This window comes from Pinus tabuliformis, chromosome 5_1 (genome assembly GCF_031772625.1).
Source record: "Pinus tabuliformis cultivar Carrire ecotype Pingquan chromosome 5_1, CPIR1, whole genome shotgun sequence".
Classification (NCBI taxonomy): Eukaryota; Viridiplantae; Streptophyta; class Pinopsida; order Pinales; family Pinaceae; genus Pinus; species Pinus tabuliformis.
The window spans coordinates 266625826-266649424 of record NC_142305.1 but is presented as its reverse complement, the minus strand read 5'-3'; the positions used below and the strand labels follow the sequence as shown (position 1 = coordinate 266649424).

The following is a 23599-nucleotide window of genomic DNA, read 5'->3' as shown; positions in this document are numbered from 1 at the left end:
AAGGAGAGGGTAACATTCTCAGCCAGACCTAGAGTCTCCTGAAGTAGAATAATGTCAGGCTATTTTACCTCGAAGAGCCTCTGTAGGGCAAGTTTTTTGGGGGGACTAGCCAAACCCCTGCAATTGAAAGATAAGAATTTCATGGGGGAACACTTCTCGGGGTTGGAATTTCTCTAAGGACCCCTTCGAGTGTAGATTGACGACCTGATGCTACCTCTGCCCCAGCCCGTCTGATAGCTTTTGAGAGTTCAGTTTTCCTGCCTCTGGTGGTCATAGGTCCTGTCCCTTATTGGACGATATCCAACCCCACCTGACTACCTGGTAGATCAGCTTTGTGCGCATAGGATCAAAGTGCACAAGGATGGGAGGTTGATTTACGGGGAGATGATTGCGAGGTAAATGAGGAAGAGGGTCGAAAGGAAGGTTGAACCGAAGAAATAGTCGGGGGAGGGGATGATATGATGCAGTGTACAGATGATACATGAGCTTTTGATGTAACCAAAATCGATGAAGTATCAAGTGAACAGGGAGATAGGGTTAGAGAGTTACCCGAGACCTGAGCAGCCCTTGCTACTGCCCGAGCCCTGGTCATCGGCGAGGAGGACGATCCGAATCCCTTCTTTCCTGATTTCTACGGAGTAGCTTGAGGAGAGACCTGTGAGACAGGAGAGGGACCCTGAGGCTGTCGAGTTATAACAGGGGAGGCACCTCTGGATGGGATTGGAGTAATCTTAGGTGACTCCTCCGATTTTTTATTGAGCGGACAATCCTTGAACAGGTGCCCCACCTGATGGCATCGATTGCAGCGAAACAGGACACCTTCGTAGTCCAGGATCTGTATTCTGCTGTATTTGCCCCAATGCAGTGTGATCTTTTCTTCCAGCCCTTCTCGTGTGTCTAGGTGAACGAGCACATGAGCAAGTGTATGCTTCTTTGATTCCACAAATGTGCGGTCATGGTCCAGGTATGTGCCAAGTGCATTTCCAATCCTTATGAGTACATCCTCGTTCCAGTATTGTAGCGGTAAACCCGACAATCGAACCCACAGGGGTCCCACCCCAATATGTTCACTCTCAGGGTCAAAAAGGGGACTCCACCTCTTGAGCAGGACTGGTGCCATTTCGATGTGCCAGTACTTTGCCAGAACCAGGTCCGTGTAGATTTCTTTTGTGAAATGAAGAGAGAACCATCCACAGGGGAGAACATGGACATCCGGCAATTCTTTTAGCAGACCACCCCAGATCTCCTTTACCTATAGCGTCAATATGTTGGCTGTGTATGCCCGCCCTCGCACATGTCCTATTAGAATGGTACGAGCCATAACCGCCACTTCCCCGATGGCTGATGTTTCTCCAAACCTTATGTTAATGTCCTTTGACGTCACCTTGATGCACCTGGATTTCCACTTCTTGGTGCGAGGAGCCGAGGGATGATCCACAAAGGGGTTCTGTGTCCCCTCAGGAGATGTGGATTTTGTGCCTTTTACTTGAACCGCCGGGGTTTCAAAACATCCGTACGACCGAAACCCAGACCCAAGGGCTGCTTGTGATCCAGAAACAAGGGCCGCCACTGAAGGGGTTGGAAGAACTATGGAGAGGGGCGGGTGCAGATCAAAGGATAACTATTGGGGGTACCAGGTGACAGGGGAGGTGCTTCCAGACCCGGCGAGAAATCAAAAAACTGTACAGAGGCCGATGGTTCCGGTATATATTTGGGCAAAGAGACCATGAGCGAGGTGTCCTGCGGAAAGGGGTCCGAATCCCCCGGAAATCATGAAACCGACACTGAGAAATTAGGGTTATCGAAAATGACCTGGTCTTCAAGCGAATCTGCGGACTAGTCGACTAGGTCAGTCTCCATGTGACCTTCCATCTTTGCTAGCGGGAACGGAACGAACAACAGTGATGTGAGGACGGCGGGGAAAACGACGCGGGTGCAACAGTGTGAAACGACGAGAAACGGTGAGAGACAGTATAACCCTCATGCACTTGCGGTATCTACAGGTTCCCTAACCCTTGCTAACTGAGACCGGCGGGCTCCCATGTTTTGGCTTCCTTGTATGAGGCAATAGATGGAATTTTTGAGGTATCTTTCTTTGTTCATAAGATGTTCATGAACATGAAATTAGACTTGTTGCACGTATACTCGAAATACATGTAGAATATCTTTACATCCTGACTGCTCTATCTAGGTGCAGTTTCCCCATGTCTTTGTCCGATTCTACGAGTTATGGAGATACATTCAAGGATTATGTCAGTGCACACTTTAGACGAAGATCCTAAATAACTAAATATGGGAAAATAGACGTCAAGGATGTGGTCCATTTGACTCTAAGAATGATCATGTTTATCATTTCTATATTCATCAGTAGTGCAACTCTACATGTGGCCAATAAGTCTCATATGAAATATGCTTTATAGTGTCTGGAGCAGATAGTATTCAACTCGAGCAAAGGAGTACTAGTAAACATGAAGGAGCAGCTGACCATAAAAAAGCATGGAAAGTTAATGAACTATGGCTATTGTTTGATATTGATTCCTTTCACCTTAGAGAAGATTTTGTTGCTTAGGCCACAAAATATCTCGCTTGATCCCAAAGATCTATGAGTCCCACAGATGAGAAGGCATGTGGATCTCATGTCTAGAAATGTAGGTGAGTCATCGATGAGTTTCACACTAGTGTAGGTGACTCATGCATGAAAATAGTTATGATAGGGGACTATCCATATGCAAGAATGGACTTTTGTAAAGACTTGTAGCTTGTGCTTCCTAATGGAAAGAGATGGGGTGCCATAGTTAAAGTAAGAAACATTTTGGTAGTTTTTATATTTTAAAGTTTTACATTTTTTTGTGATTTTTGATGTATACGAGACTAAAATATTGATGTGTACACATGCAGATATTGGACCCTTTCCACACGTGGGTTCTTCTTATCTTCATCATGTATAAGTTGTTGTAGTAGGACGACAGGTACAAAAGGATCTCAATGTGGCTAAGACCCTTGCAGAGGTTGAACATCACATGGAGCATTGACCCACGACATAACTGAGACTAGGGTCTACAAGCTACTATATCAGTTGGCTATTGTGTAATATGGGTCATGCAGTGTGATGCAGGAGCATTAAGGACCCATGACAAAATAGAATTTTGGAACCTTCTAAAGGAGAATGCATGGCATGAGGACGATATTTTCTCCAAATCTGATTGAGTTTGTTTGTAATTTGTTTGTTTACGTAGATTTTGAGGGATCTGACCAAAGATAGGGATTGATCAGATCTCACTTGATTCGATCCATATTGTGTTACTCTATTTAACTGTAAGAGTTAATGTGTAGAAGCAGCAGACTGATGCAGTGTAATACCAGGGCGAGTGTGTGCCCGTCAAGACCACATTGTTGTAATCAAGCTCAAATTATTAATGAAATTGATGTGTTTTCTTTTATGTATTCTGGTTCATGTATTATTTGTGTGCATTTATTGGAATAAGTTTATGGTTTAAACATATATTCTGGGAGAGGACTTTTGTAACACAACAGTGTGGGGTGAGATCTTGGTATGGTAGTGTTGAGGGCCCTAAAATCGGGTCAACAACAAGGGGGATACCCACCCGGTCCGGAACCTGGTTGGCAACTCCTTGCCCGTTTGGTGTAGCGGGTCTGACTGGGGATAATGGGACCAGCTTCCCAATCTAAAGGATGTGTGTGTGTGTAGATTTTGATGATGCTAATCTAGAGCTAATTTTAAGCTAATTTAATTCTAAACTCTAAACTGACTCTATACTACTGTAATCTAACAAAAACAACACATCTAATCTATACTAACCCGGGGTAGAATTCTTTCATCATGCGATCTAAAAAGGTTTCATACAATAACTGGTAATAAAGATCATTCAACTATCATAAGAATATAAATCAATTAAGATAAACCATTCTGCATAAGAAGTTATGCAAAACAGTTGTGAACAGCATATCGCATAATAAGTTATTCATATGTCAATCACAAACAAATGACTCCACCGTACAAAAGTGCCAAATGGTAACCCACACATTCGTACATCAACATATAAACAACTCAGCTGTATATCACTCTAAGAATATAAGCAGAAATTAATCAAGAGATAAAAGTACCATTTATGACTGATTTCACTCACAAACTTCAAGCAATAATGATTTATCTCCACTTACTTCTAACATCTACTAAGAGTACAGAAGTGCAACATCAGTAACAGACATTAAAATGCAAACATAAATAAATCTCGATCCATCCATTCATCAAAAACCCCCTCTGAGGGTGCAAAAGTGCATGTTCTGAAGACAAGTATTTTGACAAATTTCCGGACCCTTCTCCAAATGCCATGAGAAGGGTTAAATACTACTAACTAACTAATCTTAATTACACAAATTTAGGAAACGGCTTCAAATGACCGCCCTTTTACTAAAACAAATTTATTTCTAAAAATTGAATCTAATTTCTAACCGTTTCTGTATCTGCTCCTTAGTGTTGTAAGCAATGCAAGGTTTGCCTAGAAAGAGTTGGTTGGTTGTCTCTTTCTTTTGTTCGAGCGATAAAAGTAGAAATAACAAAAGCTGGCACCTCTTTCTAACAAACTAGAAGATATTTTTGAAAATCTTCCTCTGGCTGGGTGTGTTTGCTGTGTGTATACTTAGTATAACCCAGATTTCTTTCAAACTGATTGTGTTGTTGTTATTTCGGTTTCTAGCCGTGCGAATGACTCAATGAGTTAGTGATTTCATTGCCTGAACAATCTTCCATATTGAAAATTGGTTCCGTTCTTTGTTCCAGGCTTTTCTGGAGCATCCTCCCTCTTTAGCGTTTTTCTTTTTGCTTTACCCAGCCTGAGCTTCAAGATCTTTTGCAAACATGCTGCTTTTGTGCGCCTTTGACTCTGAGTCTTGGATAGTCTATTTTCATCAGTGTCTGTTGAGTGATACTCTGGAATCCGCGGCCCTGCTGCATGCGGCATCCATTTGCGAAGGCATCTCCTCTCTGTTCTTCTAGTATTGGCGCCTCCCCCTTTTCCTTAGATGTTTCCTGCATATAGATTTATATTAGTTGTTGCCTTATAGTTTACGCAAAGGAAAAGAGAAATGACGAAAAGATGGACATGAAAGCTTTAAGTTCTAATGAATGCATAATCATGACACTCATAATGACTTGACTCTTCGAAAAACGCAACACGATCATCTTTGGATACTCAGCCACGCAATCATTAATTTCCCTTAAGGTGCGTGCTCAATTTTGGGTTTACAGATCATGTCGAAGAAACTTTGCGATGAGTGGTTTCTGCGATTCACATCGCAGCAATTAATAGTCTCATTCATCGCAGATCGCAAATCGCAAGATCGCAGTTTGTAAGATTGCAGATCGCAAATCGCAAGATCACATTTTTCATTTCATCATTGTGCGATGTTTATGCGATGTCGCATATCGGCCTTCGACGATTCCTTAGGTTTCCTTTTAAGGGCGCTTTCAAAATATGCGATGCGATGAATTTCACATCGCTTCTTTACAGTTTATTTATGCGCATAGGAAAACGCTTCACTCTCTCTTTGCGATGCGATATAGATTTTAGGGAGTTAAATACAAAAATTTTGATAAAAATGTTTTTTGGATTTTTTGTTAAGGGTCCCCCTTTTCTTGATGTTATTGCTAATACCAAACAAAGAGGGGGGTTGTTGGTGACCACAACAATGGCGATTCACTATGAAGAACCAGTTATCTCTACTTTTCTATTGACATTTCCACTTCCGAAACAGAAAAAATTTTATGTCTAAATTTTGTTATGGACAGATAGAGTAGATTACCCCTTATCCTGTCAATGATACTTCGCCTCAACCTTTCTTTTATTCCAATTGTCTGCTTCCTTAGGCTTAGTTCTTACATTCACACGAGACATTACTCAGTCCTTTTTTAAAGATAAAATAAGGTTTCTCTGCGTACTGGCTTTAAAATATGCTCATTTGTCATAGGTAGAGCCTTTGCTGCCCACAAGCATCCATAGCCTCGACAGGGTTACCATGTTATCCAGCAATGATCCTTTTTCCTGCTTGAGGTTATTTACAACATTTCAGAGAAAAAACCTTTTTGACACTTTTTCCTTTTTTATTCTCTAAAGAACAATGTCTTGGTTTGGTGGCCAAATTATGACACAGTCATTCACTTGATTTACACTTTTGCTGAACAAGTTGGCTCGTGATGAGACCCCTTGTCTTTTGATTGCAACAATCTTGAGTCATTGCCCTGTTTTGATAGACAGTATTGGCAAAGTCAGCAAGTTATAATATATGTGATCATGATAAGCTGGCTCGTGATGAGACCTCTTATTATTTGAGATATATGGTTTTCTCAGATTGTTTCTCTGAATGCTGCAGTTTCCTTTAGTAGGGAGGAAGTCATTGTTTTTCCTTAAGAAAGCTCTGGACGACAATAATAGAGTTTGAAAACAACAGCTTTACATAGAATATTTATTTTATTATTGATGATACCTTTCATTGTGCTGACATAAAACAATTTTTTACCAAAGGTTGCTTTCATCAAAGTTTTTTGAGAGGTTGAAACAAATATCAAATTCAGGTTAAAGTTAACTCTATTTGTCAATAATAAAAATCAGACTTTTCGAAAAGTTTTGCTATTTGTAAAAGTGAAATCAAAATCTGATAGAGAGTTGGTGTGCTCTTTCATGAATCTTTTTCAATGATCATTTACAACCGGTTTTATTTATAAGAAAGAGAAAAACAAAATAATAAAAAAAAACTAAAACTATCCTACAAAAATAGAAGAATGATCTTCTATGGAAAATACATTTTAAGAATCTGTCCATTCACAGGCAAAGAATCTCTTCTACCTGCCAAATCCTGCAACACAAACGTTGATGGGCCTATGACTTCTACAATCTGAAAAGGACCAAGCCACAGCTTCTGAAATTTCGTATGTTTGCCCTTTTCTTCATGAACCTTATCCCATTTCAAAACTAAATCTCCCATCTGAAAGCCTTTTCTGGTCATTATGCTTCAGTCAAAAGAGGATTTTATTAGCGCTTGGTGGTGAGCAGGTGTTTTCTTAGCTTGTTCTCGTCGTTCTTCTAGTTTGATTATCTCCATTTGTCTCAATTGTAAGGAGGAAGTAGATACTTCATCGATGTGTTGTACTAAAGACAAAGAGGGAATGATTAAGTGAGTTGGAAGAACCACTTCTTTCCCATAATCTAAATTAAAGGGAGAAGTGCCGATTGAAGCTTTCTTCGTAATTCTATCTGCCCATAAAGCATTTACCAGCGCTTTGTGCCAATTCTTTTGGTTTTGGTCGACTGTTCTTTTAATAATCCTGATTAGGTTTTTATTTGTTGATTCAGCCAACCCATTACCTTGCGGATAGTAGTTGGCGGAATACTTCAGTTTGAACCCTCTTAAGTGCAAACTCAGTCATTGTATTTCCAGAAAAGTATGATGCATTATCAAACATTAGGGCCGTTGGCAATCCAAACCTAGTGATGATAAATTGATCTATGAATTCAATAATGTTTTCAGAATTAATTGTCTTGAGAGGAACTGCTTCTACCCACTTAGTAAAATAATCTGTTGCCGTGAGGATATACCTATGCTGCTTAGAAGAGTGAGGAACGATCTCACCTATTATGTCCAAGCCCCATTGGCTGAATGGTTGCTCGATGTTAACCGGCTGTAGTGGAATGGACGATTTCTTTTGTTTCCCTACAACAGTCTGGCAGATTTGGCATTTCCTTACGTAATTGTATGAGTCTTTGAACAATGTGGGCCAATAATATCCTGCACATAAGACCTTATGTGCAGTAGCTTCTCCAACATAGTGTCCACCTGCTGGTCCATCATGGAGTTCCTGCAAAACCTTTTCGGCTTCATTTTTCTCAAGACACCTAAGAAGTACAGAATCGTAATTCCTTTTAAACAGAACATCATTTATGAGCTGGTATTGTTTAGCTTTCAATCTCAGAGCTCTTTTCTTGGTGTGATCCAGGTGTGATGGAGCATACCCGTTCTTAAGATAATAAATGGTGTCTGCATATAATGATTCTGCGTCGTTTAGGCTTACCTCATATGTATGTACCTCTTCAGATGAGTTCTCAGGAATTTGCGATGCTCCAGCTAACATCTTGCAGAAGCCTTGACCTCTTACGATGTTTGATGGTTTGATCTCAAGATTGTATTCTTGTAAAGCGGTAATCCAATTTTCTCTCTTTTCACCCACATCCTTCTGTACCAGTAGGTTTCTTACCGCTGGAAACGGTACTACGACTTTGGTATGGGCTTTAAGTAAGAAAGGTCTGAAATATTTGATCGCTTTGAAAACAACAGATGCATGTTTCTCCACGTCTGAATAATTGAGCTGAGCACCTTGTAAGTTCGAGCTAAAGAATGCGATTGGAGCTTCTGCCTTCTCTTGATTTGTTTGAGTTAAAATCGCGGCATAAGATTTCTCTAAAGAAAAAGTGTATAAGATAAAAGATTTTGAAAAATTTGGGGTAGCTAAAGATGGAGCGTTGATGATAGCTTGTTTGATCAAGTTGAATGCTTCATGATCATCTTGACCCAATTTAAATTTTGAATTCTTTTTTATCATATTTTGTAAAGGAGAAATAATACGTGAAAAATCCGGGACAAAACTTTTTACAAAATTGATTTGTCCAAGGAAATATTTCATGGCCTTTTTGTTATGGGGCATGGATATTTTGGAAATTTCTTTGATTCTGTCAGATTCAATGTGAATACCAGATTTCGACACTATGAATCCTAGCAATTTCCCTTCACTTAATGCGAAAAAAGATTTCTTTGGTTTAAGTGAAATCCCATACCTTAAACATCTTTGCAAGATTTGTTTCAAATCTTTGAGATGGTCTCTTCGCTTTTTAGAGTACACTGTTATATCATCCAGGTAAATCACTACCGATTTATTGACTAAACCTTTAAACGCGATGTCCATGGCTCTCTGAAAGGTAGCGCCGGCATTGATCAGACCAAATGGCATCTTCCGATATGCGTATGTTCCCCATTTGGTTCGGAATGTGGTTTTCAACTAATCATCGAGATGTACTAGCACTTGATTGTATCCTGAAAATCCATCCAGGAAAAACATTAATTCTGAGCCTGCTACTGCCTGTAGTATTTGCTCCATAGGTGGGAGGGGAAAATTGTCTTTCTGACAGGCTTTGTTGAGATTCCAAAAATCAATACAGATCCTGATATCTCCGTTTTTCTTTCTAACGGGCACCATATTGGATACCCATTTGGAATGTCTGATGGGGAAAATTATTCTGCCTCTCAACAGCTTATTTAGCTCAATCTTTATCTAATTTTCTAAGTTGGGGTGGATTTTTCTGAGCTTCTGCTGGAAAGCTTTTTCATTGTCAATCATAGGGATAGTGTGTTGAATGATAGAAGTGTTGTATGTCTTCAGCTCATCGTAATTCCATGCAAAAACGTTTTTGTATTGTCTCAGAAGACGGATATATGCTGATTTTTCTTCAGGGGCTAGGTCGTGGCCCAGATTAACGTTTTGCGGCTTATGATCGGTTCCTACTTTCACTAATTCATAATTCAGAGTTGAACTGTAGAGTTTAGAATTGGCAGACCTTTTAAACCGACTTTTTAAATCATATAAATCTTCTAACTTAACCACCGATTTAGGTATAGCATTATCAGTGCTATTTTGGTGTATTTGGTGATCATGATGGTCTTCGTCAATTATTTGATTTGAGTAGGATCCTTCAGAAGTGAGGAAATTTACAATGTCAGGATCGTCGTTGAATACTCTCCAGTTGGTGATGTTGTCAGGGATGGATGGTCTAAAGATTAATTCTATTGAGAACCTATCGGGACTAAAATCGTCGAAGGGAATAAGTCTAGAGGCTACGTTAGCTAATAGGTCTGCGCTCGCGTTTTGGAGTCTCGGGATTGACAAAATATTGAATGCTATGAAATGTGAAGTCAGATCTTGTACTAAAGATTGATAGTGCTATAAATGACTTGACAGGCAATGTATGGTGTTACGTACCTATTTGACGACAATTTCAGAATCTCCAAAGACTTGCATATACTTAACATTCAACCTGATTGCTTTGTATAGGCCTTGCACCAAGGCTTTGTACTCCGTTGTATTGTTCGTGCAATCGAACTCAAGTCTGCATGTAAGCATGATCTTGTTTCCGTCTGGGCTAATCAGAACGCATCCTGCTCCTACTCCCTCATTAGATTTAGAGCCATTAAAATATAATTTCCAAAATAAAGATGTATTTACAGAGTTATCTAAAAAATTAAAACACTTTGAATCATCAGTTTGGGAAAATTTTTCAACTTGGGACAAAACTGAATTTTCTAAGTAAGGTGAGGTGTGAGCATTGAAATTGTCGAGGAAAGGATCTACCGAGTAATTGCCTATGATACTGTTGTTGTATGCTATTTCTTCATTCTCTTCTTCCAATTCAGTCACTATGTACTTTTGGTGCAACTCTCGTTCAACCTTTATTTGATTGGGTTTACTATTGTAGGGTAACCACATGTGCGACCAGTCGGTTGAGAAATATCTGTGGATTTTTTCGGACCAATCCCTTCTAAGAATTAAACCATAGAATTCAGGGATATCAGCTACTATAATGTCGATAACCTGGCATACTTTCGGGTTAGACGACAATGTTATGGTCACCTGGTTAAGTTCACCAATCACTTCTACTTGAGATCGATCAAGTTGAACTATGCGTACTGCAGTTTTTTGTGGCTGAACATTCAATTTGGCACATATTGATCTGGGTAAAATATTCGTTGAAGCACCAAAATCAACCAAGCAATTGTGCACATTTTTATTGAAAATTTCATAAGTGAGAAGAAAAGGAGGAGTCTGGGATCTTGATCTTCCTCTAATCAAGGCAATGTCATTCGGATCAATCTTATTGATCATGTTGGTTGGAGGTCTTCCCATGTTGTGGGAATCTACAGCTGTAGGTAAAGATGTAGTAGGCACGACATGTAATTCTTTCATCATTATTTTTTGTTGATGTTTCAATTTGCTCAATTTGTAAAGAGTGATATTAGCCCTAGACTTTTTCATTTCATCGATAATGTTATACTCCATTTCATCTGACACTATCAGTGTTCTTGATGGGGGTGCTTGATCTGATTGGACTGGGCTAAATTGGGTCGCTCTGGAGGTTGTTTTCTTTGTTGCGACCTTATCTTTTGTTGCAGGGATTGCGCCCTTCTGTTTAGGGGTAGTTTGGGGAGGATCAAGTTGATTTTTGCTTCGTGTGCTAACCGGAAATGCTTCTTGATCTTCTTCTTGTGGGAGGATCAAATCCCACATTCCTTGTAGTTCCACAACTTCTTCATCATCGGTCAGCCCTTCAGTGGTATTCTCTTCTTCTTCTTCTTCTTCAGATTCGACGTTTGAGACAACATTGGGTGGTTTCACCTCCATGGGAGGATTTATTTTAAAAGATCTGTAGGGCCTTTTTGAAGAAGTTTCTGCTACTTGTTTTCTTATGTCAGTCATCTCATTGGACATGGCCTTTAACACTTTTTCTAATCCTTCCATATCGAAAGGATCTTTCATTTTCTTCTTCTTGGTGTCTTCTTCGAAAGAGATTTTCTTAGATTTGCGTTCTTCTATTACAGATCTCTTTTCTAGGGAAACTACGTGTTTTTCTACTGCTAGCGCTTCTGTCAAGTTTTCAACTAAGGTTGTCTTGTTTGATGGTAAGGCCGTGATATACCATTCACATCTTACTTCCTCACTGGGTTGAGAAGTAGCGGGAATTTTGTTGAGGATCTTATTGAACCGTAAATTGAAATCCTTAATGGGTTCTCTAGCCTCAACTTTAAGATTAGATAGGTCATTGATCAATGTCGCTGTTGATCTGTCATCACCAAACTTGGAGAGGAATTGACTTTGAAAAATGTCCCAACTTGTGATGGACCCGGAAGGTAACAAAAAGTACCATGACCTGGCTGTTCCTTGCATTGTATAAGGAAAAAGCCGGACAACAGCATCCTCGTTGGTAACTCCATTGAGATTAACAGAAAGCATGAAATTATTGATATGCACTTCAGCTAGCATGCCTGTTTCTGGATTGAATTTAGGTAGCCATTTCTCAGGATGGGCCAGTATTGGGCTCAGAGGTGGAGGCATTAAAACTGCCCCAGGATTGTTGCATGGAGACTGGGCCATCGTTGAGCCGCTACTTAATGGAAGTGCATAAGATCGTCCCTGATGCTGAGAAGATGAAGATATTATGATATTTGATGATTGAAGAGGAAGGGTTGTGGAAGATGGATGAGTTATTTGGGATGAGGATGTGGGTGGTTGACTTCATGGTGAGGGGGTTGAAATGGACGAAGTAGATGAAAGAGTCTCACTGTCAGACTCTAGTGGTGTTTTCCTTACTCTTTTCCTAGTAGGGAGAGGGAGTTCACTTGGTTGAATACCAAATTTTTCACTCTTCAATCTGGTCAGGGAATGAGCAGGATTGTACTGCAAAGTCACGCTGCTGTGAGATTTATCAGACCTATGAGAAAAAATAGAGAATCCCTGGAGTTTACGAATCAAAGTTTGAATTTCCAGGGGTTTAGTGATGAGTTGGTCTGATATATTCGTGTAGGTAGAAGCGGTGGATACTCGAGCGACTTCTAACTCCGGGTTTAACCGTACTGGAGAAGTCGGGGGAGTTGATGAGGGTGATTTACTCTCAGAATGGTATTTAGATTTTGACTTAGTTGCCATTCATAGTTCGTGCCCTCCTTCTAGCACCAAATATGTTGAGGGCCCTAAAATCGGGTCAACAACAAGGGGGATACCCACCCGGTCCGGAACCTGGTTGGCGGCTCCTTGCCCGTTTGGTGTGGCGGGTCCGACTGGGGATAATGGGACCAGCTTCCCAATCTAAAGGATGTGTGTGTGTGTAGATTTTGATGATGCTAATCTAGAGGTAATTTTAAGCTAATTTAATTCTAAACTCTAAACTGACTCTATACTACTGTAATCTAACAAAAACAACACATCTAATCTATACTAACCCGGGGTAGAATTCTTTCATCATGCGATCTAAAAATATTTCATACAATAACTGGTAATAAAGATCATTCAGCTATCATAAGAATATAAATCAATTAAGATAAACCATTCTGCATAACAAGTTAGGCAAAACAGTTGTGAACAGCATATCGCATAATAAGTTATTCATATGTCAAGCACAAACAAATGACTCCACCATACAAAAGTGCCAAATGGTAACCCAGACATTTGTACATTAACATATAAACAACTCAGCTGTATATCACTCTAATAATATAAGCAGAAATTAATCAAGAGATAAAACTACCATTTATGACTGATTTCACTCACAAACTTCAAGCAATAACGATTTATCTCTACTTACTTCTAACATCTACTAAGAGTACAAAAGTGCAACATCAGTAGAAGACATTAAAATGCAAACATAAATAAATCTCGATCCATCCATTCATCAAAAACCCCCTCCGAGGGTGCAAAAGTGCATGTTGTGAGGACAGGTTTTTTGACAAATTTCCGGACCCTTCTCCAAATTCCATGAGAAGGGTTAAATACTACTAACTAACTAATCTTAATTACACAAATTTAGGAAACGACTTCAAATGACCGCCCTTTTACTAAAACAAATTTATTTCTAAAAATTGAATCTAATTTCTAACCGTTTCTGTATCTGTTCCTTAGTGCTGTAAGCAATGAAAGGTTCGCCTAGAAAGAGTCGGCTGGTTTTCTTTTTCTTTTGTTCGAGTGATAAAAGTATAAATAACAAAATCTGGCACCTCTTTCTGACAAACTACAAGATATTTTTGAAAATCTTCCTCTGGCTGGGTGTATTTGCTGTGTGTATAGTTAGTATAACCCAGATTTCTTTCAAACTGATTGTGCTGTTGCTATTTCGGTTTCCGGCCGTGCGAATGACTCAATGAGTTAGGGATTTCGTTTCCTGAGCAATCTTCCGTATTGAAAATTGCTTCCATTCTTTGTTCTAGGCTTTTCTGGAGCATCCTCCCTCTTTAGCGTTTTTCTTTTCGCTTTACCCAGTCTGAGCTTCAGGATCTTTTGCAAACATGCTGCTTTTGTGCGCCTTTGACTCTGAGTCTTGGATAGTCTATTTTCATCAGTGTCGGTTGAGTGATACTCTGGAATCCACGGCCCTACTGCATGCGGCATCCATTTGCGAATGCATCTCCTCTCTGTTCTTCTAGTATTGGCGCTTCCCCCTTTTCCTTAGATGTTTCCTGCATATAGATTTATATTAGTTGCTGCCTTACAGTTTACGCAAAGGAAAAGAGAAATCACGAAAAGATTGACATGAAAGCTTTAAGTTCTAATGAATGCATAATCGTGACACTCATAATGACTTGACTCTTCGAAAAACGCAACACGATCATCTTTGGATACTCAGGCGTGCAATCATTAATTTCCCTTAAGGTGCGCGCTCAATTTTGGGTTTACAGATCATGCCGAAGAAACTTTGCGATGAGTGGTTTCTGCGATTCGAATCACAGCAATTAATAGTCTCATTCATCGCAGATCGCAGATCACAAGATTGCAGTTTGTAAGATCACAGATCACAAATCGCAAGATCGCATTTTTCATTTGATCACTGTTCGCTGTTTATGCGACGTTGCGATATGGGACGTCGCATATCGGCCATCGGTGATTGCTTAGTTTTCCTTTTAAGGGCGCTTTCAAAATATGCGATGCGATGAATTTCGCATCGCTTCTTTGCAGTTTATTTATGCGCATAGGAAAATGCTTCACTCTCTCTTTGCGATGTGATATAGCTTTTAGGGTGTTAAATACAAAAAATTTGATAAAAATGTTTTTGGGATTTTTTGTTAAGGGTCCCCATTTGCTTGATTTTATTGCTAATACCAAACAAAGAGGGGGGTTGTTGGTGACCACAACAGGTAGTTATCGTGAAACATGGCCACCCATTTCCACTTTCAGTGCATAACAGAAAATTTCGTCCAAACGTGGACCCATAATGCATAGGTGCGCGAGTTGTGTAAAGGTGCAACTTTGTTGCGTCAAAGTGGTATCAGAGCTGAAAATGATTCTGCGTAGAGGTGAAAATATGTTGAATATTGGTGATTATGTGGTCTTTATATTGTTGTATAGATAGTGACAGAAGAAGGTGAGAATATTGTAGCACCCTAGAGCAGGAGTGCTCAAATGGTTCCAAAGGAGAGAGAACCTGAGAGATCCCAAAAGACTGAGCTCAATGGAGAGAAGCTTGGTGAAGTATCAAGTAGCATGGAGGACTTCTTACTACATAGGCTTTCTTGTAGTTCATAGAAAGATCATAAAGGTAGTTCCACAAAGGAGGTGGGTACAATTGCTATGGGATGAAGTAGGCATATGACGAGGAGGCCATAAATACTTTTGTACCTCCATAGTCTGATGCAAGAGCATCAATGACATAAGTTGAAATCGAATTTTGGAACCTTTCAAAGGAGAATGTGTGGCATGAGGAAGATATTTTGTCCAAATCTTATTGAGTTTGTTTGTAATTTGTTATTTTACGCATATTTTTAGGGATGCGAGTGAAGATAGGGATTGATTAGATCTCACTTGATCCGATCTATATTGTGTTATTCTATTTAACTATAAGAGTTCGATTTTGTAGAAGGGGGAGGCCAATGAAATGTAATACCAAGGCGAGTGTGTGCCAGTTGAGGCCACATATTTGTAATCGAGTTCAAAATATTAATGAAATCGATGTGTTTTCTTATGTATTCTGGTTAATGTATTATTTTTGTGCATTTATTGGAATAAGTTTCAGGTTTAAACATATATTCTGTGAGAGGAGTTTTGTAAGGCAGTAGCATGGTAGCTGTCATGAAGTGTGGCCACCCATTTCTAGTTTCCCTACACAACAAATTTTTTTATCCAAACATCGACCCATAACCCATAGGTCAGCAAGTTTTGTAGAGATATAACTTTGTTGCATCAAAGTGGCATGACACCATCATCACTATCATTAGTCTACTAGGAGGATTATAAGCATATTTTGATTGCATGTATATTTTAGGCTGTGGCCATATGTGTCTCGGGAATTTTTTTTTAAGACAAAATATATATATATATATATATATATATATATATATATATATATATATATATATATATATATATATATATATATCTATATATATTTATATATATATATATATATATATATATATATATATATATATATATATATATAGATCTACGACTATATCCAATGATTCTTATGGTTCTATTGTCTCTTTCAATGTATCTGATGTGTATTCAATTTAATTTACATGTGTCACAAATGTCTATATAAAACATGATTAGAAAATGCATCTTTAAATGTTCTTAGATTTCTATAAATATGTCGATATTGGATGAAATCAAAATATATTTCTAGAAGGTGAACCCCAAAGAACATGTGAAGCATAGTTGGACTGCTAATTGAATAGACATTAGTTAACTGTAGTACTGCAAGTTGTGAGTTGAGTTTGATAACTATATCACAGATATCCTGGGAAATAGATTCAAACAATAGTTTGAACACTCTATTATACTCAACGTTATTATTGGTAGAGAGACTGATAAAAATCCCTTGTAAACTCACTAAATCACCGTTTAGAGGATATGTAGCCCATGATGCAAAAGAAAGGTTTCAGGTACTACGACTAGCACCATCAGCATCACCAATGTATGGTTCATGGCATGTTGACATCTGTGAACAAAATTTGAACATAATAAAAAAAAACTGTAGGAAAATTTCAAGGGGACACACTAAAAATACGCTCAACGCACCTATATATAACATGTACACAACGCACTATGTAAAATATCAACCATAGTATTCATTAATGTATAACCCATTTCTAGGCTGCACGAAGAGGACTCCATGAAAATCAACAAGCTCATAGGCCCCCTTTAGGAAGAACACATTTAATATTATATATATCGTGCCACATTGGCTCAAACATCTGCAATATTAATTTATCAGAATCTTTATTGTATTACAAAATAAGGTCTCCTTCTGAGAAGACACGAAACTTGACACTCTTGTCATATTGCACCTTGATGTGTTTCTTATGGGCTTCATTAACCATTGCAGCATCGCGCCGAGTTTCATCTAAGTGTGGCATATGTAAACTATGTTCCTCTTCTATGGAAGTTGGAGGAAGGAGTTCAAAAACAAGTCTGAGAGATATAATTTCACATTCGATTGAAAGGAATGCTTCCAAACCATAAAACATTTGGAATGGTGTCAATTCAATAGTATTCCTAATGGAGGTTCAATACACCCACAATGTGATTTACGGACCCCTAACATGCATTAAAGCATTGCTTTGAGAATATTTTTGATTTCCTGAACTTTCCCATTCACTTGAAGAAAGTAGGGAGTGGAACTCTCGTGGGAGAGTCTGAGCTTGGAAGTCAATTCAAAGATCATCTGATTGTGTAAAAAAAAATCATGCTCCCTAAATATAGCCTCTCCAACACTGAACCCTCTAATGACATGGTTGAATAAATAGAGAGTTGTTTTTTCGTTGGTATTGTTGTATGTAGCCATCACATTGATCAACTTGGTAAAATAATTAAACAATACAATGATATAGCCATGCCCCCCAACCAAGTGAGGGTTTCATGTCATGAAATCAATGCCCCATTTTTCAAATAGACCAACGACCATAACAAGATGGAAAGGAGTAGGAACAACATGGTTCTTATGATCTTATATCAGGAAAACATTACACTTTTGGATGGCGAGGATGTAGTTGCAAAATATGGTAGGCTAAAAGTAACCAACACACATGATCTTCTGTGTGGTGGCATAACCAAGGATATGGCCACCACATGCCCCACAATGCCATTCATTTAATATTTTATTAACCTCCTCATGAGTGAGATACCTTCAAAATACCATATTGATACGACAACGATAAAGGGTTTCATCGATTATAATGTAATTTTTGGCTTTATATCGGATATGCAATTGAACATACTAAGAGGTATCAAACCAAAATGTATAGGTTCCGAGGTATATGAGAATGTCTCCATATCATGGGTCAAATGACAAAATTAGGAGGAAAAACTTATCCATAATATAATCATTAGATATTGTCTTAGTTTCAGCAGTGGGAAGGTCGAAAATCAGCAAAAATGAAGGATTTCTTCAACTCGGATATGATGAAGGATTTCTTCAATTGGAGTACTTGACCCCCTAAAATTGTTGAATTTTGTGTATGTATACTTAGATTACGTTAATGGTTATCTACTGAAGTGATTTATGTTTTCTTTAATCAACAATCATTTGGATGATTACATAGTTTGCTTCAATTAGTGAACAAATAGATCTATGCTACAATAGTGAGAGTAAATACTTCAGAAAAGCATGTGTTACTCGCCTGTGCCTCATCTCCATTATGGGATCATGGCATGAGTGTCCCATTTTCACAATGTAAAAATAGATTTATTGTTTGATCACTGCATAGCATAGGATTTCTTGTTGAATAGATCACAGTTTCTCAATTCCTTAGAAGTACCTGCAGTTTTCATTTTGGTGTCTTGAGTTTTATATGGTTTAGAATCACTTCTATTCATAGACTTTGACATTAGACATTAATAAATCTTTTTTCCCTAAATTCAGTTCATCTTTTCCGTATGTAAATAAAGTTGTGCATAAATGAAGAAAATAATGTATGTTGTTGTAGGAGTTTCTAATCTCCATAGAAATTCATCTCACTTGCCTCGTCCAAGTCTTCTCCACCTACGCTATCAATATCCACCAAACCCTAATCTGAGTTTCTTTTTTGTAGCAAAGCGGACATCTTCGTTGACCAAGTTCAACCATATTAAAGACTTGGGCTAAGAATTGGATAGTGTGCACCTCCTCTCTTGCTTATTGGCCCATCACACACCTTCCCCACACATTATTCTACCTTTCTTACCTCCCTATGGCTATCAACCTATTTCTTGTATTAAAAGAAGGCATCACGTAGTAGAACTAGGGCATCTTATAGTACTACACGCAACCCTGTAACAACATGTTTTAAGCTCGACTTGAGTAGAAATGGTCATATGAGCCTAGTTTAGGCCTTCAATTGGATTTCATATCCTTAATGTTGGAATTATGAGACAAGTATTGTCCTTGATGGAAAATCACACTGATAGCAAATCATAGTGCAGAAGGATAGCAGCAAGGAATTGATGATCAGTCTACAAGTATGAAGAAAAATATATACACACTGGTTCACAATATACCAAGTCGCGTATACAAGCAGGTTCACTATATACCAAGTCGCGTATACGCAGGTTCGCTATATACCAAGTTGCGTGTACACGCTGGTTGGCTTCAGTAAAAGAGCGTGTATGTGGAAAACTTATCTTTGGTCCATGGCGGTTATTCCTTGGAAGTTGTGCCTATGGTTTTGGACCTTGGTGTCTCGACGGACGTGTTGATCCCTAGTTTTGAAGATGATGGTATTGGATTTCCATGGTTTTGGCCCTTGGTATTGAACAAAGCCTAAGGCTATATAAGGAGAAGGAAATCATTAGGCAAGTGTATCTGAAATGTCTTGAATATCTGATGAAGTATTAGATCCAGTATGCAGGTTATTGGTTGATGATGTATTGCTTGATCTGAGCTAAGGAGAGATCTCATCGGTTGATGGAGAACAAGATCTAAGGAGAGATCGGGATCATATGGTTTGAAATGAACTATCTTTATATAGTTGATTATGCGTACTTCTAGATCTGCATACTGACGCAATGTTATGTTCTGGGTATAACTGATGTCTGGTACAACTGCAAGTTATGAAAAATTATTTTTAGATCTGTACGTGGGTTGTCTTCGGTAAAACCGCGTGTATACGAGGGTTGCCTTCATTGAAGTAGCGTATATCTTTTGGAGCTTGATTTTTGGGTTGCAGCTGGGTCTGACTATTATTGCAGAGTTCTGTAGTCTGCTTTGTGTTCTGGTGACTGGGTTTGACAGGGTTTCAGTGGTTCAGTGATTGTTGGTTGTTTTGTAATCTGCTATGAAAGTTGAATGAATTGTGGTCTTCAGATTGTAATGTTGTGCTTCAGGAGTATCCAGTCTGAAAATTGATGAAAAGTGGTACCTGAAGGAAAGAAGATTGTAGGCCTGCACCTACGTACAAGTATCTTAGCTAGTACAAGAGCAAAGGGGGTTGGAGCTCCCTTCCAAGGAAGTTTGGAGAATGAGAGAAGGTTGAAGCCTTCTACAAGTTGTAGCCTACGTACTGGTATAAGGCTGCAGCAGTACAAAAGATTGTAAACTGAAGTTCTTATTAAAGAAAGATAGAGACGACTTGTAGCAGGTGGTTTTCACCCACATTGGGTTTCCACCTTATATCATGGTGTTCATGTGTGTGGCTTTTGTGTGATGATCTGTTCTGTTATACTACATCTGTTTACTCTTAATATGGTGAATAATGTCCTAATGCATTTAACTGAAGATAAACTAACTGAAGTATAAGATTTATGGTTATACGCTGGTTTCTTTAGACACAGTAGCGTGTACACGCTGGTTCACTTAACTGAAGTAGCGTATATGTTTCTGAGAATTGAAAAGTTTTATTGATCTGATAATACTGATTCACCCCCCCCCCCCCCTCTCTCAGTATTATTTACAACAATTGGTATCAGAGCAGGTCCTTCAGAGAAGCTTGATCGCTTGAAGGTAGATCGTTCATCATGAGCAACTACGAGAGAGAAGCATCAATCAGGCCACCAGTTTTCGATGGGACAAACTTCAATTATTGGAAGGTAAGTGTTACTGCCTATCTTCAATCTCTCGGTACAGAAGTTTGGGACATCGTAGAGACAGGCTACACTTTTCCTTCAGCTACTCCTACAGATGCAGCCGAGAAAAAGAAATATGAAACAAATGTGAAAGCAGTCAATACTCTATTGGGATGTATATCTCAATCAGAATTCATGAAGGTAATGCACTATAAATCTGCAAAAGAAATATGGGACAAAATTGTCACGAGCTATGAAGGAGACGAACAGGTAAAGCGTGCTAAACTTCAAACTCTCAAGATTAAGTATGAGACTCTCAGAATGTATAATGATGAAAGTGTGGCTAACTATTTCCTTAGGGTAGATGAGATTGTTAATTGCATGAAAAACTTGGGTGAAGAAATAAAAGAGGCTATTGTGGTTGAAAAGGTTCTAAGATCTTTGTCCCCCAAGTTTGAATCTAAAGTGTCTGCCATAGAAGAAAAGGAAAATCTGCAAATTCTCACTATGTCTCAGCTTCACGGAATTCTAACCGCTTATGAAATGAGAAAGGGAGGTCCATCAGACAGAAGAGAAGCTGCCTTCAAGGCTTCAGGCAAAGAAGATTATTATGAAGCAAGTCACGTGCCAGAAGATGAAGAAGAGGAATCAAATTTTGTCAGAAATCTTCAAAGGGGTTCTGGAAGGTTCAGAGGTAAGTTACCTTTTAAATGCTTTGCTTGTGGAAGAGTAGGTCATTATGCTGCCAGATGTTCTCACAAAGATAGGAATGGCAAGGGAAAGGAACATGTTAAATGGAACAAGAAACAAAATGAAAAGAAGAAAAGCTATTACACTCATGAAGATAGTGATGTTCTTTCAAATAGTGATGAAGATGAACAAGGTAATAGATATAAACTTTTAATGGGCTTTGAAGATGATGACTATATGGATGCTATAGATGTAGAAGGTTTTTGTGAAGAAATGAAAGATCTCAAAGTTTGCTTAGAAGAGAAGAGTGCTATTATTGATTCTCTACAATGTCAACTAGCTGAAAAGGAAAAACATCTTGAAAAATTGGAATGTGAGATTGTTTGTCTTAGAAAGGAGATTGAGAAAACAAAAGTGATTAATCTCAAATTTGTTAAAGGATCTGAAACCTTGGATGAGATTATCAATGTGCAACGATCTCCTCTGATCAAGACAGGTCTTGGATATAATGGAGAAACATCTCAAGCATCTACCTCTAAAAGCTATCTTGATGCAGCAAGGAGAAGCGAGCAAAGGCCAAATAAAAGTCATCAGGTGAATCAGGGATAGTTTACCTCAAGAAAAAATAAAGACCATCAAGAAATTCGGGGACAAACTGCCTTAAGGACAAACAAAAGCTACAATCAGCCTCATGCAAAATCTTCCCAATTTGCTCCAAGAATGAATGTGAATAGAAGCTACAATCGGTTGGATGATAGATCTGATTATCGCAGAAGTTTCTTTAATGGCCAATGCTTTTCTTGCCATAACTTCGATCACAAAGCAACTCAATGTGTTGCCTACAAGACAATCATGACTAGAGAAGCTCAAAAGCAAGGGAGAATGACTGGAACCATGAAAAGGACTTATAACAACTTTTCGGTTCTTTAAAATGAAGTTGAATGCTCTATTTGTAATAACTTTGGTCATGAAGACTCTGAATGCAGGAGAAGGTTCCGGAGGACAACTCAGAAGGAACAAACCTCAAATGTCAGAACATGGAGAATAAAGGAACCGCAACCAGAAAGATGTGGGATAGCCTTTTATGCAGAAGGTCAAGAAAGTCTATGGTACATTGACAACGGATGTTCGAAGCATATGACAGGGGACAAAGAAAAGCTTGAGTCATATACCGCATTAGAAAAGGGGAAGAAAGTTTCTTTTGGAAACGATATCTCTGCAGCCATAAAAGGAAAAGGTGTTGCTCCATTAAAAGAGAAGGTCAAAGCTGGAAATGTTTTGTATGTTGATGGATTGAAGCATAATCTTCTGAGTGTCAATCAGATGTGCGATCAAGGAACAGAGGTAATATTTAGATCAAATGGATGTTGTGTTCGTGACCTTGATACAGGTAAAACAGTAATCAAAGGAAGAAGGACTCCAAATAATCTATACATATTTGAAGAAGGACCACAACAATGCTATTTGAGCAAGGATGATGAACACTGGCTATGGCATCAGAGGTTGGGGCATCTAAGCTTTTCACAAATAAGGAAAGAATGCAAATATCAGGCAGTTCGTGGTCTTCCAGATATCAAAATTCCAGACAACACTATATGCAAATCTTGTCAGTTTGGAAAGCAAACCAGAACTAACTTTCTAGAGAAGGAAGGATCAGCCAGCATACCTCTTGAGCTAGTCCATACAGATGTATGTGGTCCATTTAGAAAAAGGACACCTCGAGGAGAAGAATATTTGATATTATTCATTGACGATTTCTCCAGGTTTGTCTGGTTAGGGCTTATGAAGCACAAAGATGAAGCATTCGAAAAATTCAAATCCTTCAAAGCTTTGGTTGAAAATGAATCAGGACACAAAATTAAGTGCCTCAGATCTGACAGAGGTGGGGAGTTTACCTCAAACAAATTTTTCGATTTCTGTGAAGAACATGGGATAAGAAGAGAATTCTCTACAGCTAGAACTCCTCAGCAAAATGGGGTTGTGGAAAGAATGAACAGAACAATCCAACAAATGGCTCGTGCTATGCTTGATGAATCAGGTACTCCTGCAACTTTCTGGGGTGAGGCTGCACATGCTGCGGTTATTATTCTTAAAAAAACAAATGTT

General features: G+C 38.7%; 1 protein-coding gene across 1 annotated transcript; it reads right to left on the bottom strand.

The window, feature by feature from the left end:
- Positions 1 to 631: 631 nt before the first annotated feature.
- LOC149164415 (uncharacterized) lies at positions 632 to 1120 on the bottom strand. Its single transcript, XM_089429464.1, has one exon. It carries the CDS (start codon positions 1118 to 1120, stop codon positions 632 to 634), a length of 489 nt encoding a protein of 162 aa, XP_089285590.1.
- Positions 1121 to 23599: the final 22479 nt, after the last annotated feature.